The sequence below is a fragment of the Pseudopipra pipra genome, chromosome 5, assembly GCF_036250125.1.
Source record: "Pseudopipra pipra isolate bDixPip1 chromosome 5, bDixPip1.hap1, whole genome shotgun sequence".
Lineage (NCBI taxonomy): Eukaryota > Metazoa > Chordata > Aves > Passeriformes > Pipridae > Pseudopipra > Pseudopipra pipra.
Window position 1 is genome coordinate 55,397,561 of NC_087553.1, and position 13,501 is coordinate 55,411,061.

Here is a 13,501-nt window from a genome sequence, read left to right on the forward strand (position 1 = left end):
ATGGAGAAGTGCAGTAACCCGAAGCGCCCTGGTTCTCTCATGCTTGCAGACTTTCTGAAATGCCTTCTGGCTAAAAGTGCATTTCCAAACAATTTCATCTCTGTGCTAGTGATATGGAGTGGAGAATATTCTGTTAAAAAAATTATCTAGTCAGTTCCAAGTTAGCCTTTTGAGAGTATCTGTCCTGCAGTAACTGTTTCTTGAATTCAGAGCATTGTTGATGCAGTTTCTGTCCTGAGATGACTGCTGTAATGCAGATTTCCAGAAGTAACATAACTGGAGGAACTGAAAAGCTCAATTTTTGTAAGATTTGCTAATGATTCTTGATTATAACAATGTCCTACATGACTTTGAAGACTGGTTAAATAATATTGGAGTGAGAAAAAATCAAGAAAAAGTGTGGGAATTTGGACTTTGTTAAGGCAGAAAAAACAGACTCTGGTTTTGTACATATTTTGTTAAGAACAGGCTGAGCTCTGCTGATAATAATACAGGGTCAAGCCTTCTGCTGCCACAGGCAATGACGCTGTACAGCTCTGTGCACAAACATTTCTGTCTTGTTGTGCCTTCTGCAGATGTTATGGTTTGCCTTGCTTTTGGTTCTCCAGGTGTATCGGTTACCTGTGCAGGACTGCCACAAACATTCGGACTGTGAGAAGTGTGCCCAAGCGAGGGATCCATACTGTGGCTGGTGTGTGAGAGAGGGCAGGTGAGTGCTGACGGTGTTTGCTCAGGTGCAGGCGGTGGAATAGCTCAAGTTTTGACACGTGCTATGGGTTACTGCTCAACGTAGTGATCTCAGCATTTTGTACTCAGCCTAACACTCCAGATAGTGATTTAATTTTATTCACAAAGACATTAATATCAATATTCTATGCACAAAAAAAAGTCCCCGTTTACTTATGCAGATTTGATTAGTTTGGGAAAATATATACTTTTCTGCTGATGCTGAGAATGATTATATGTTTTCTAACTGTGTATTTTATCTCTCTTTGAACTGTACAGTCAAATGTTCTTCCAGAAAATAAAAAATACTCCCTATTTCAAACTCAGAAAATATAGCATGCATTTTAAGTAGAGCAGCAAAATGTAAAAAAGAACACAAATGGAAAAAACTGTTCCATGTCTAAAATAAAGTGTGTAGCTCAAATGCTGATTTTATATAAACTTCATCTGTCAAGACATGAGGCTACAGGGGACCCTTACCTACCTGTAGGAGAGCAGAAAGTGGTATTTGGCTGACTATCTGCAGAGGTTCACTGAATGAATATTCAAACACATGTAAACTAGGACAGCACTGAACTGCTCTGTAATGTCTTTTCTTTGCACTCTGCATTGATTGGAGTGCCGAGAGGGAAGAGCAGTCCTGCAGTTCCCTTTTTGACTAAGTTAATTAACCCCTTGGCATGAGTGGTTGGGAATTCGTGATTCTAACTTCTTGCTGTTGGAACAAAGGGGATGTTTAATTATAATATGCAGATGAATTTCAGGCTTCTACCTTCCTGCCTGAAAATGTGAACTACTGCGTTAGGTTACCTATCAGCCTGATGTAGCATAATATGGAGCACTGCAGAGAAACTTATGCAGTATGTGCAAGTTTATGTAATACACTGTAACTCCTCCAGCCTGGTTTTCAGTTGCTGTGGATAAAACCTGAGGATCTGGAATATAACCTCAAACTCCTCCTGGGCTGCTGGGAGTTGAAGGTTGTATCATATATCATAAAAAAGGCAATTTTCCCTAGATTTCCCTTCAGATTTCTGATATGACCACTGACCTCAATATTTCAAAATATTAATGGTTTCTGAGAAGAGCCAAACATGAATTTTCACATTTGCTAGTATTTATTTTCTGTGGGGAGAAAAAACTGTTTCATTTCTAAGTTTAAAGTCTGTCTCATGCTCATACACAGCACTTAGTAGTGTGTTTAGGGATATGTTATGTAAATGTAGACTCTGTATGTAAATTATTTGTTTAAAGGAGGTTTGACAGAGCTGTGCAACAACTGCACTGTGTTAAAGCCCCTGATGATTTAGTAGTCTTCTGCTGCAGCAACCAGAGGTTCCACAGCATTTGCTCCTAAACTTTGCACAGAATGGAAAGAATATGCATGAGACTGTCCCCACACACACTTCAACAACCTTTTGTAGCCACATATGCAGCTTCTGTACTGCAGCATCTCTTCTTCCTGTACTTGAGCTGGGAAAATCTCAGTGTTTTTGGTGAGGATGCATAGCCACTCTTGTCTTCCTGTAATTCTAACAGTGCCTTGGCAGGGAGAGGCCTTAAATAGTGGCAGGAGGTAATGAAAACATGCACTGCGAAAGTAACATTTCTAGAGCTGTTTCACAACTCTCCACAAGCTTGAGTATCTCCAGCAATACTCCTCTGTTTCATCTTATGCTCATGAGTGTTGTGTCTTATCACTGACAAAATATAGATGTCTGCCATTTGACTTGCAGAAAAAACAGGCTGTGCCCGCTCCTTCAGGATATTGTTATATATTACAATGAAGGTTATTCAGCTTGATTTCAGATGATTAGGCAATGGTTCCTGTGCTAAATATTACTTCCTCTTTATGGATTTGGGTTGTCTAATTCCAGGTGGTGTCCAAAATAGTACAGGCACTTGCTTTTGACACCTCAAACCATCAATAGTTATTACACCACTTATTCTGTTAAAAATTCTTTAATAGCAACCCCACTAGTCAATACTAAAGCAAATTTTTTGTCAGAGTCCAGCTATAATATTGCTTTGCTTTGGTTTTTATTTCTTTTTTTCAGGTGCACAAAGAAGGCAGATTGTGGAACAGCTGATAAGGAGAACCACTGGCTGTGGAGTCCAAGTGGCACATGTGTGACTATCATTAGTGCAGACCCTCTAAATATGAGTCGCAGAGCCCCTGCTAAGGTATAACAGGAAAATGCTTTCCTTATATATTCTTAAAGCACATTGATGTGACTACCAGGAAGATGAATATCTGCATTTATTTATGCGCAGTGAAGACCAGGAATAGGATAGTGTTTTCGATATCTCAGTCTCTGGCATTTCTCACAGTGCTCTTTCTTGCCTGCTGTTCTTGCAGGTTGCAGTTTACATTTTCTTCTAAGAAATTTTTGAATTTGACCTTCTGTAAACCGAAGTGATGCACTAGTGTGGATGATAAAGCACTTACATTTGTCTGAATATTATGGAAGTGTTGCACAGTGTTGTATAACCCATAAAAAATAATTGGTAGGGCAGATTTCATGCTGCCCTTTCAGCTTACTTGAGCATAAACTTAAGTAAGCAGTGAAGCCATAAGCTGTTGCTTTAAAATCAGCAGTGGATTTGCCTACGCAGTGGAGTCTGACTGGGTACATGGAGAAGGTAAATTCAGCATGCAAAACGACTCATGCAACAAAACTGAGTTTTTGGAGTGTGACCAGGGTGTTAAAACTTTCTCTAATTTCAAATGGAGCATGCCAGTGCAGACTGAGGCCTTCCCAGGGATGCTCAGCAAGTAAAATCAGTAAATGGCTTTTAATTCCTCTTAATCAGAAATAAAGAAACTGTCTGCCAAGTCGCTTTAATTCCATTTCTAAATGATGTAAATAGCATTGTGTTAAGGCCATTTCTATGTTGAATAAAGGTGTTAGTAGAGTGTAACTGGTTTCAGTGAGAAAGGGGTGATTGTCTTTTCTACTGGCAATAAGAAATGGAAAAAGTTAAACTGTATAATGAACACACCTGAAACATTAAGTCAAGGACAGCATCCAGAATTTTATTTCAGTTGTTTCCTCTTTCCTTGTTAAGTTTCCCTATCTTATTTTGCTTTTAGTTCCTCACATACACTCTCCTGGAGGAGGTTAACATCTCACCATCACTCAGAAATCCTTTTTCATCAGTAGTGATAGATCTCAATAGATTTTTTGCAGTTATATTGAGTGTTGAGGAAGCCATGCTTCTGTTCATCCCTTTCAAACTCCAGCATTTCTGGTCTATCCAGCTTTGTCCCATTATTCTCTTGTAACACAGAAGGTTAATGTAATTTTAATTAAGTTTGTCAGGATTTAAGAGTTAACCACTCTGTTTAGTGTGGCTAAACTGGATGCTGAGGACAAGAATAAAAGGCTTTAGGTGTGTCTGTACAGACATTTTTGTTCTGATCTAATGGATTGACAGGACAAGAGATTTTTGTATCAGTGTAATTCAGCAGAGACCTAGCCTGGAAAAACTGGTAGAGATACAAGAAGAAAAGATTACCAGATGGGAAGAAATAAAAATTGAAAAGGAGAGCCATCTTCTGTGATGCTAGCTAAAATATCACCACTGAACAAAACAAAAAAAAAACCAAACCAAAACAACAACAACAGCAACAACAACAAAAGCAGTTGAAATACTGTGATTATAAACCTTACCAGCTCTTGGATCATTTCTTCCAAACATTTCACCCTTTTTAAATTGTTTCCAGGTGGAACTGACTGTAAGTCCATTGCCAATTTTGACTGCAAGTGACAATGTTTGCTGTACATTTGGGGGAACAACACGTTCTGCTCAGTTGAAAGAAGGGGTTATTATCTGTGATCCACCTGATATAATTCCTCCAACACCAAAACATCAAGGTAAAGAAATACTTCTACCCTCCATAGATAATAAGAGAAAAGAACATAGACTGCTGTTTCTAATGTGATGCTCTTATATGAGATGCATACAAGCTGGGTTTTTTTCCTCTTCCAGTCCCTTTCCCCAAATAGTCTGTTGCTGAACTGTCCATTTGCTCAAACTTTTTGCATTGATGTATTCATAAGCTATAGCATTCCCGGTGTTTCTGCTAGGAACCTGAAACGGTAACTTGGTAGACGCATAGACATGGAGCCAGAGAGGTGCTATTCTGTGTCCCAAACAAACAAAACCCAGTTACTCTAATCAGAATTGCAGCGTCAGAAGAGATGCATATGTGCTTCAACTGTGAGCTGTTCATGCCTGATGTCTTAGTTTTGCTCTAGTCAATAGTACTTCAGTGGCTTGTTTTCTAGTCACAAGGCTGTCCTTTCTATCATAAAGCCTTCTGCCTCTTCTACTGTGTGTCCTCCAACTTCTGCAAGAGTAAGCCCAGTGGAAAAATACTTGATCATATAATTAAAGACTGCATTGTTGTTCTGAACCACTGATTACAGGCTTAAGATCTGTTGCCTGCCATAATTTATTTCCTAGATAGTGCTTTGTTGGTGCTTTAATTCATACATCTTGATGTATAAACACATGGACTGAAACTGGTTACACAGCACTGTTTATTATGTATCAAGTTTTAAAAGCTGAAAAGAAATAACAAACAAAGACAGGTGCTCTTACAGCTTGCAGACATACCCCTGAGGATAAATCTTTTATATCTATCAAAGCAGTCATAAACTATCAGAGCGGTACTTGAAAGCACTTTTTAAGATAAGTTTCAATTCTCTTAAGGCTGAAAGAGGTCAAAATCCAGTTGCAGTTGCAGGGAAAATAATTATATTAAAATCTTATTGTTGAGTTTTACACTAGCTGGGGCATGTCACAGTGCTCTGTTATTTAGGGCCAACTCACATTCCCTAAATATTTTGTAAAGCAGAACATAAAGTAATGGGGTTGATAAACATGACATCTCAGAGTTGTCCAGCATAAAATATGAGACTAGAAGCCTGTCAGAGAAGGCATTAGAATAAGCAAGTCACCTAGAAATAATATGTCCCTCTAAGTTGGTTGCACAGGGATCCATCTGAAAGAATATTCAAAAGTAATATAAGGATACTCAGAAGCTCAGCAGACACCAGCAGAAGGTAGGTAGCTACAAACACAGGCAGTGGTTCGCAGAACCACAGAATAGTTAGGACTGGAAGAGACCTATGGAGATCACCTAGTCCATCCCTTCTGATAAAACAAGTTCACCTAGAGCAGGTTACACTGGATCATGTCCAAGCAGGTTTTGAATATCTCCAGAGAAGGAGACTTCACAACCTCTCTGGGCAGCCTGTTCCAGTACTCTGTCATCCTCAAAGTAAAGATATTTTTCCTCATATCCAGAGGGACTCTCCTGTGTCTCAGTTTTTGGCCATTACTCCTTGTTCTATCTGAACAGAGTCTGCCACCATCCTCTTGATACCTGCCCTTAAGATATTTGTATGCATGATATTTGTATGTTCCTTGCAGCATGTGACAAAAAGTACAGAGCCCTGCTGATGTTGGAAAAGTCTGGGCTGCTTTAGTTGTGGTTGGTTCCAAAAGGAATAGGACGTTTCTAGGAAGGATGCTTTTTCACCATCCTATTGTTAGGAAATCCCCTGGCATTCCTTTGAGTCTGAAATATTCAAGGGGACCCAGTGCAGGCAAAAGTAACTTCCAGCCAAGCAGTTGATAGTCTTCCAAGAACCTGTTCAAGAAAGCAGAGTTTGAAATTGCTCAATAGCTTGTGAAATAGCTTGTCATAAGGGCTTAATGATTTCTAAAAAAGGTATTTCAAAAAGTTTCACTGAGGAAAGCACAACACTTAGTTTGGTAATAATCCAGATGAGAAGTACATTTGCGGAGAAATCATGTATGGCAAACTGAAGCTCAGAAGTGCCTGTGCTAACTTAGGGTTGCAAGCACTGTTGGGCATTAATCACAAAGATCACTTGCTTTAATTCACATGACAACAGTTTTAATTCAAAAATGAAAGTTATTTTACACACAGACATATTCATATTTAAGAAAATGTTTTATTTAAATGACTGTTCCTGTGCCAGCTTTCATCTGTGTTCAATTATCTCCTTTCTCAATATTCCATGTTCTTCTAGGCTCTTTAAAATGCTAGCACGATGATAGCACTACTGAGAAACACTTCCATAAAACAAAGCTATTCTTTAATTTTGCTTCTTCCCTTTTTTCTACCTCTGCTTTTCTTCTGAGAACCATATGCTGAAAATTTTGTTAAAGCTTAAAAAGAAGAAACAGAGCTTATAGTTGTGAGATCCAGAGAGTCAACAGGATAGTTAAATATTTACTTATGTCCTGTAAAATGATAAAAGTGTTATCATTGTATCATTCAGCTCAAGAGCTGAAGAATTCAACAACTACTTGGATAATTTTTTTTTCTTTTGTGATAGATCATGTTTCAGTTCCACTTCAGTTAACCTTTGAAGAGAACAAGATATTTTTTGCATCACATACTTACCCTTTTTATGACTGTGAAGAAGCAATGAATCTTATTGAAAATCAGCCGTAAGTATTTCAGCTTCTTAAGTGTTTAGATTCTGTAGCTTTGTGTGTGAGGTGACTGACAGCTGAGTTACTCAATCACTTCATAATTAAGCCTTTGGCACTCTCAAAGATTACCAATGTCCCAATCCTTTTTCTTACCTTTAAAGGCAGTTTAAAAATGGTTGAATGGCACCAGATGAGCCAGCAACACAAGGTGTGGAATAGAAATATTCATGGCACATATAATTAAAGGCCAGTTGATAGGATTACCTTTTCTGTAGCTGCTGATGTATCTACAGGTGGATATCTGATATGTGGATATCTGCTTGCCTACTAGTTCCCTGAAATGATAGATTAGTGCTTTAGGTTGTGGTGCTTTCAAGTAGGACAGTCAATGCTGACTCTGCCCCCAGCATCTGCCCTGCTTGAGATGTTACTGCCCCATGGCAGGCACAGCCAGCCCAAAATCTTTGTTCAGTTTTATGTATGAAGGTTGATCAAAATAATTTCCAGTCCTCTCAGGCTTGATCTCAACGTCTGTGCAAGATACTATGGTTTTCTGATCCTTGCTCAAATATTTAATAGCTAAAATAGCTTTTTGGATTTCTTGAACTGTTCTTATTATAAAGTTTTCAGTTTAACATAGTAAGGATGTTATAACAGACTGATCTACTCTCCATGAATAAATATGGCATTTCATTTACTTTTTCTGTCAGTGGGGGAAAAAGCCTGACAGTTTGTCATGACTACCGTGTTATATTTGTAGATGCTATTCCTGTGCAAGCAATAGATGGAATTGCCAGTGGGACTGGAAAAGACATATCTGTGAAGAGTCCTCTTCAGTACAGGATGTGATTAAACAAAATATGGTAATGTTTAAAAATAAGGTTATTAGGTTTTTATTAGAACACTTCAGTGTTTTGTTTGCTTTATATCTCATATCAGTTGGTTGAATTAGGGATTTAAAAATGATCCTAAAGTTAACTCCAGAAGTGTAAGGTGGGTTTTTTTTTAGTGACAGTGCGGGGGTGGGAATTCAGGGTGTGATTGAGGAGGGGCAGTGAGACTGAATAACTCCTGAAAGGATATTTCTGTTCCTTTTACTATTTTGCTTCAATGGGAGGAACGTGATTTCAAGGCAGGGAAAGATAATCACCCACAGCTTTGACATATGCTGCAGTCATTTTTAGCATGTCTAATTTGAAAGGGTGTAATCAAATCTGTCACTGTATTTTAAGCATGAAGTTCTTCAGAACAAGCATTCTATTGTCCGAAGGCCGTCGGAGCTTATTGTGATAAGATTTTTTGTTTGTAATAATATATAAAATGTTTCTCTCCCCAGGAAGAAGAATGCCCACAGTTTCTAAACCCTGACCCTCCAATAATACCTATGGAGTACCAAACAACTGTGTATTTTGAGGGAAAGCATCTAGATTATTATCAGGTAAGCAGATTAATTCAAAGCTACCTGTCATTTGAATGCAAGTTAAACTGCATCCACACCTCTTAACTAAAGCATTAGTTTATGTGCCTTGGAGATGCTGCTCGTACTTGTTTTTAAAGAAAGAAAAGAGCTACATGTTCAAGTTTGATGCAGTGTTGGTTACTGTAGTAGAGTCATCACCAAGAGAGAATCATAGCTGGAGAAAAATATTTTAACTACTAAAATTGGAGGGGGCACTTTAAGACCTAATGAAACACTGGACAATTTTTTTTCATCTAATGAAATGAGAGGTGATGTAGAAATTGTGAATGTTTAATATCTTTTTTTCTAATTAAATACTTGCTGGGTTTTGTTGTTGTTGTGCTTAATTCAGTTTTCACCTTTCAAACACAAAAATGCACTCAGAAATTAAATTTTTCTTAGCTTGGATAAAATAATCTTTTGCTTGTGTGTGTGTGTGACCATCAAACTAGAAGATCAGGCATTTTTTCAACCATAGCAAAGGCTTCTCTTTCTCTATACTTGCTTCCAGAAAATAAATTACAAATCTTCTGAGAAGTCAGAGTTTGACCTCAAGCTTTTAATTGTTTTGTAACCTAGACAATGCATAAAATGTTATTGTTAGTTGGACAAAAACAAAGCTTAAAAATCATTTTAGGTAATAGCTCAAGTATTGTTATTATTTCTATTCTTTGTTTCTGTGTTGTCTTTGTGTTAATTGATGATAGATACACTGGGGAGGAGTGCATCGATTTCTTTAGCTAGTGGCCATCTATCAAGGGAAAGAAGGCTCTTTTTTTTGAGGGTTTTTTTTTCCTTTTCCAAATTGAAGTACTCTATAGCTTATAAATCCCTTCTATCACCTCTGCTATGTCTGCCAAGGGATGGAAAAGGGTCAACAGGTCTGAAGAGCAGCGATGTAAGAAGGGTATTCAGAGAAGGGTAAAAAGCAACCCGTAAGCACTGTAATCATAAGAAGACCATGCTGAGTGTCACTACAATAGACATATATGAAGACCTTGCTATATAAACATAAGTTCAAAGATAAACGTTTTTGTTTGAAGACCTTAAAATATATACAGATGATTAAAAGAAATTGGGTGAATTTGGTCTGTTCTCTGAGGTGCTAGGACTGGTTCCTGCTAGGATGTCTGACTGTGTGCAACATGTGGCACACAACACTTCTCTTAGAGGCCACAGCTCTCTATGCTAAAAATTGAAGAGTATTCCAGAGTTTAAACTCATATTTCTTTTGTTTAACATTGTGAAGAGCTGTTTCTCTGTACAAGAGGAAAATCTTTTCCTGCTTCCTGGAAATAAGTGGAAAAGCCACTCTCAAGAATAAATTCAGGGTAGATGCATAATTTAGATGTACTGAATTTGGCTTCTAGTGGACCCTCTTTCTCCAAGGAGGAGAAGCAGCAGCAGGAATCGAAAAAGTCCTTTATCTAGTTTATCATTCTGTAATTAAGCATTTTAGTCTTTCTGAACTACTAGTAGCAAAAAGCCAATGGAAAAAACCTGTTGAGTTGGGTTTTTTTATTCTGTGAGATATCAATTACATTTAACAAAGGCAGAGACATTTCCTATGGATTGAGTGCTTTATCATGGGTAGCAATGTTTAACAATTTGCCTACAGAACAGACCTAGTATGTATTTATCAACTTGGAACTGGGAAGGCTTACAGGGATTTCAAGTCTCTCTAAGTCAAGGTGAATACATAGACCCAAAGCTGGAAAGATGCTGGAGAGCAATGAGTGTCAAATGATGTCAGAGTAATTTTTCTTGGGTAAGAGCCATATGGGAATGTCATGTCTGTCATGGAATCAGCTCCATATATCCTCGTACAGATGTGCATTTTTAAGCCAAAACAATATAATCCCTTCAGTGCCAGGGCTGGAATAGGCACACACAGTTACTACAGCTGTATACACAGACCTCTATGTGATAGCAGACAAATAAGGCATAAAATAGTTGTAATCATACAGGCACTCATGCCTGTGGGGTCATGCTATCTGAAGCAGTAACTTTGATGACTGAAAATTCATTTGAGTAAGGGCATAACTTACACTCAGCCTTTGGTAAACATCTCATGGAAATCGGGGTGGCTCAGGAGAAGCCATGGATGGATATTTTGTAGGGGTTGGCCTGCAGCCCAAATGCAAAATAGCATTTGGCTTCTCATGTGGAACAATTTTGCTACAGGATATGCTGGGCATTACAGTGTGTTAGGAGCTAGCAGTCATGCAGCTATGAGCACATTTAAGGTTTTTATTGATTAGAAAATTGGTATAGCCACTTTCCTTGCCTAAATTCTTGCTTAGAAAAAGCAAAAATTAATGTTCTCTTGTCACTTTGAACTACTAGTTCTATTATCTCGGTTTAATCTGTGCTTTACTTAAAAGGCACAACCAGCCTTATCATGGGTGACTAAGTACACTAGCCAACATTGTGTATATAAGCATCTTCATTGCTAGGTGGAGATGAGCAATAAAGGCCTACTTAGTGAGTAGGAGAGGTGAATGGCTTAAAAAACTGCTATTGCAGAACTGATGGAGGAAGTATAAGCTTGCACGTTTTGTATGCACCTCCTAACTTGTGAATGCTTAAAGTACAACGAATAAGTCTCCTCTTGAGGACTTCCATTGGAGAGAAATAGATTAAAACAGTAGAGGCTGTTGACTGTTTTTCTGCCACTCCTTCCTCTGAAAGAATTTCAGTAGGAAGGAGAGGTAAATCCAAGCTGTTGTCATTCATTTGGGAATAGCCTCATCCAGGATAGGCAGTTGAGAGGAAAGTTTAGTACTGATCAATCATATTGCATGCAATTTCTGAAACACTCTCCAGCTGAGTCCTTGAAAGATTGGCAGAATAGGAGAGACAGATGTACCAGCATCAAGATAACCTTATTACCTCACCAAAGATTCTCGTTAAAAGTAATTTCCCATTTGGATTTGTCTTTGTCACATGTGTCTGATGTGAAACCCGCTTCCTAGTGTTTGCTACATGTATCTTGAACCCAGACTGCCGACTGTGAGCTCTGTGGCCTTCTGCTCAAGAGCCTGGTATAGCAACTCCTGATTTCAATGCACTGCAGGTATCAGCTGTCACACACATGGAAGCTCCCCTCCTCTCCCAGAGCCTGCTGTTAAGCATGTGGAAAAGCCTTACACAGCAACAGAATTTGAACATTTTTGAAAAACAGATGTTATATTAAAATATGTGGAGTAGGAAAAACAAGGCAGCATTCCTCAAAAAAAAAAAAAGGATTTGTAAGGAGGTGCTTTAAAACTTGGAGTATGTAGATGTTTTCTGTAAAGCAAGAATGAGCTGTAAAAGTTTCAAACAAGTCTCAGTCAGTAGCTTATTTTCTATATGTAGCTTCTGAGAAGGAAGAAGTAGAAGCTATGTTCCCTTCTATAACATAAACCTACCAAAGTCTTGAGTCAAGCCCTATAGCTGGTTAGAACATGTCCTCCTCAGCCCCAAACCTTGGTGGGCTCACATCTACTGCCCAACCTGTCACAGTGAAGGTGCAATAGGAAAGCTTGCCACTGCACTAACTAGATAAATCTAGTGACCCATGAGTTACCTGTGATTCCAGCATCAGAGAATTAGCTACAAATAAACATGCTGTGATGTTCATGCACAAGGCATGGATGATAGGAGACAGTGTATTTAACCCCTGGAGCAGAAAAGAGGAATTGAGTAACCATTATTTTTTTTCCATGTACTTCAAGATTCAGACAGCTCTGATCAAAAACAGGGAGTGGTTCTTTACATCAACAATGAAGTTCTCATGAAGTCCAGCAAGGCCACTGACAAGGTTCTGCACCTGGTTCAGGGTAATTCCCAATATCAGTACAGACTGAGGGTTAAATGGATTGAGAGTAGCCTTGTGGAGAAGGACATGGGAATGAAACATTAGATATGAGCTGGCAATGTGCACTTCCAGCCCAAAAAAAGCAATGGTATCCTGGGCTGCATCAAAAGAAGTGTGGCCAGCAGGTCAAGAGAGGTATTTATCTTCCTCCTACCCGCTCTTCTGAAACTCCAGCTCTGGGGTCCCCCTGTTGCAGCAAGTCCAAAGGAGAGACATGGAAATGATCAGAGGGCTGGGTGAGAGCTAGAGCGCTTATCCTATGAAGAAAAGCTGATAGAGTTGAGGTGATTCAGCCTGGACAAAAGAAGGTTCCAGAGAAACCCTTGTGGACTTTCAATATATAAAGGGGGCTGCCCATTGGGCAGAACTTCAAAACTTCTAAGGGTTTCCACCCCTTGGGGTCTACCACTTCTCTTAGCCTCTGGGGGAAAACAAGATTCAAACCACTACATGGGCTTATAAGAAAGATGAAGAGAGACTTTTTACCAGGACCTGTAGGAAAAGGGAAAGGGGTAACATTTTTTAAACTGAAAGAATGTAGGGTTGGATAGGATATAAGGAAGAAATCTTTTACAAGGAGGGTGATGAGTGACTGGAACAGGTTGTCCAAGAAAGTTGTGGGTACCCCACCCCTAGAAGTGTTCAAGACCAGGTTGGATGGGGCTTTCAGCAACCTGGTCTAGGGAAAGATGTCCCCGCCTATGTCAGGGGTGTTGGACTAGATGATCTTTAAAGGTCCCAACCCAAATGATTCTATGATTTTGTAAAGGTGAAGGTTATCTTGTCCCCCAGTGGGATCTGATTTCATAAGTCTTTACCAACAATACTGTCTGAAAATATCCTTGCTACTCATTTCTTTCTAAGATTCTTCTGGCAAAGCTGTTTGCACAGCTATCCTGTGGGCAGGAAAATGATCCAGCACAGAAACAGTGTTGTGGGGTGATGTGTTTGGTTTTTAACTAGCTCGGTTCCTTGAC

General features: G+C 38.9%; 1 protein-coding gene across 9 annotated transcripts in view; it reads left to right on the top strand.

Annotated features, from left to right (window-relative positions):
* Positions 1–13,501, top strand: part of PLXNB2 (plexin B2) — a 257,577-nt gene that overhangs the window by 184,086 nt on the left and 59,990 nt on the right. For all 9 annotated transcript variants that reach the window (XM_064656177.1, XM_064656175.1, XM_064656183.1 and 6 more), the window contains 6 exons: positions 609–709; positions 2,784–2,910; positions 4,454–4,604; positions 7,104–7,218; positions 7,964–8,066; positions 8,540–8,641. In XM_064656177.1, the coding sequence (XP_064512247.1) occupies positions 609–709; positions 2,784–2,910; positions 4,454–4,604; positions 7,104–7,218; positions 7,964–8,066; positions 8,540–8,641 (699 nt within the window). The remainder of the gene's footprint in view (positions 1–608; positions 710–2,783; positions 2,911–4,453; positions 4,605–7,103; positions 7,219–7,963; positions 8,067–8,539; positions 8,642–13,501) is intronic.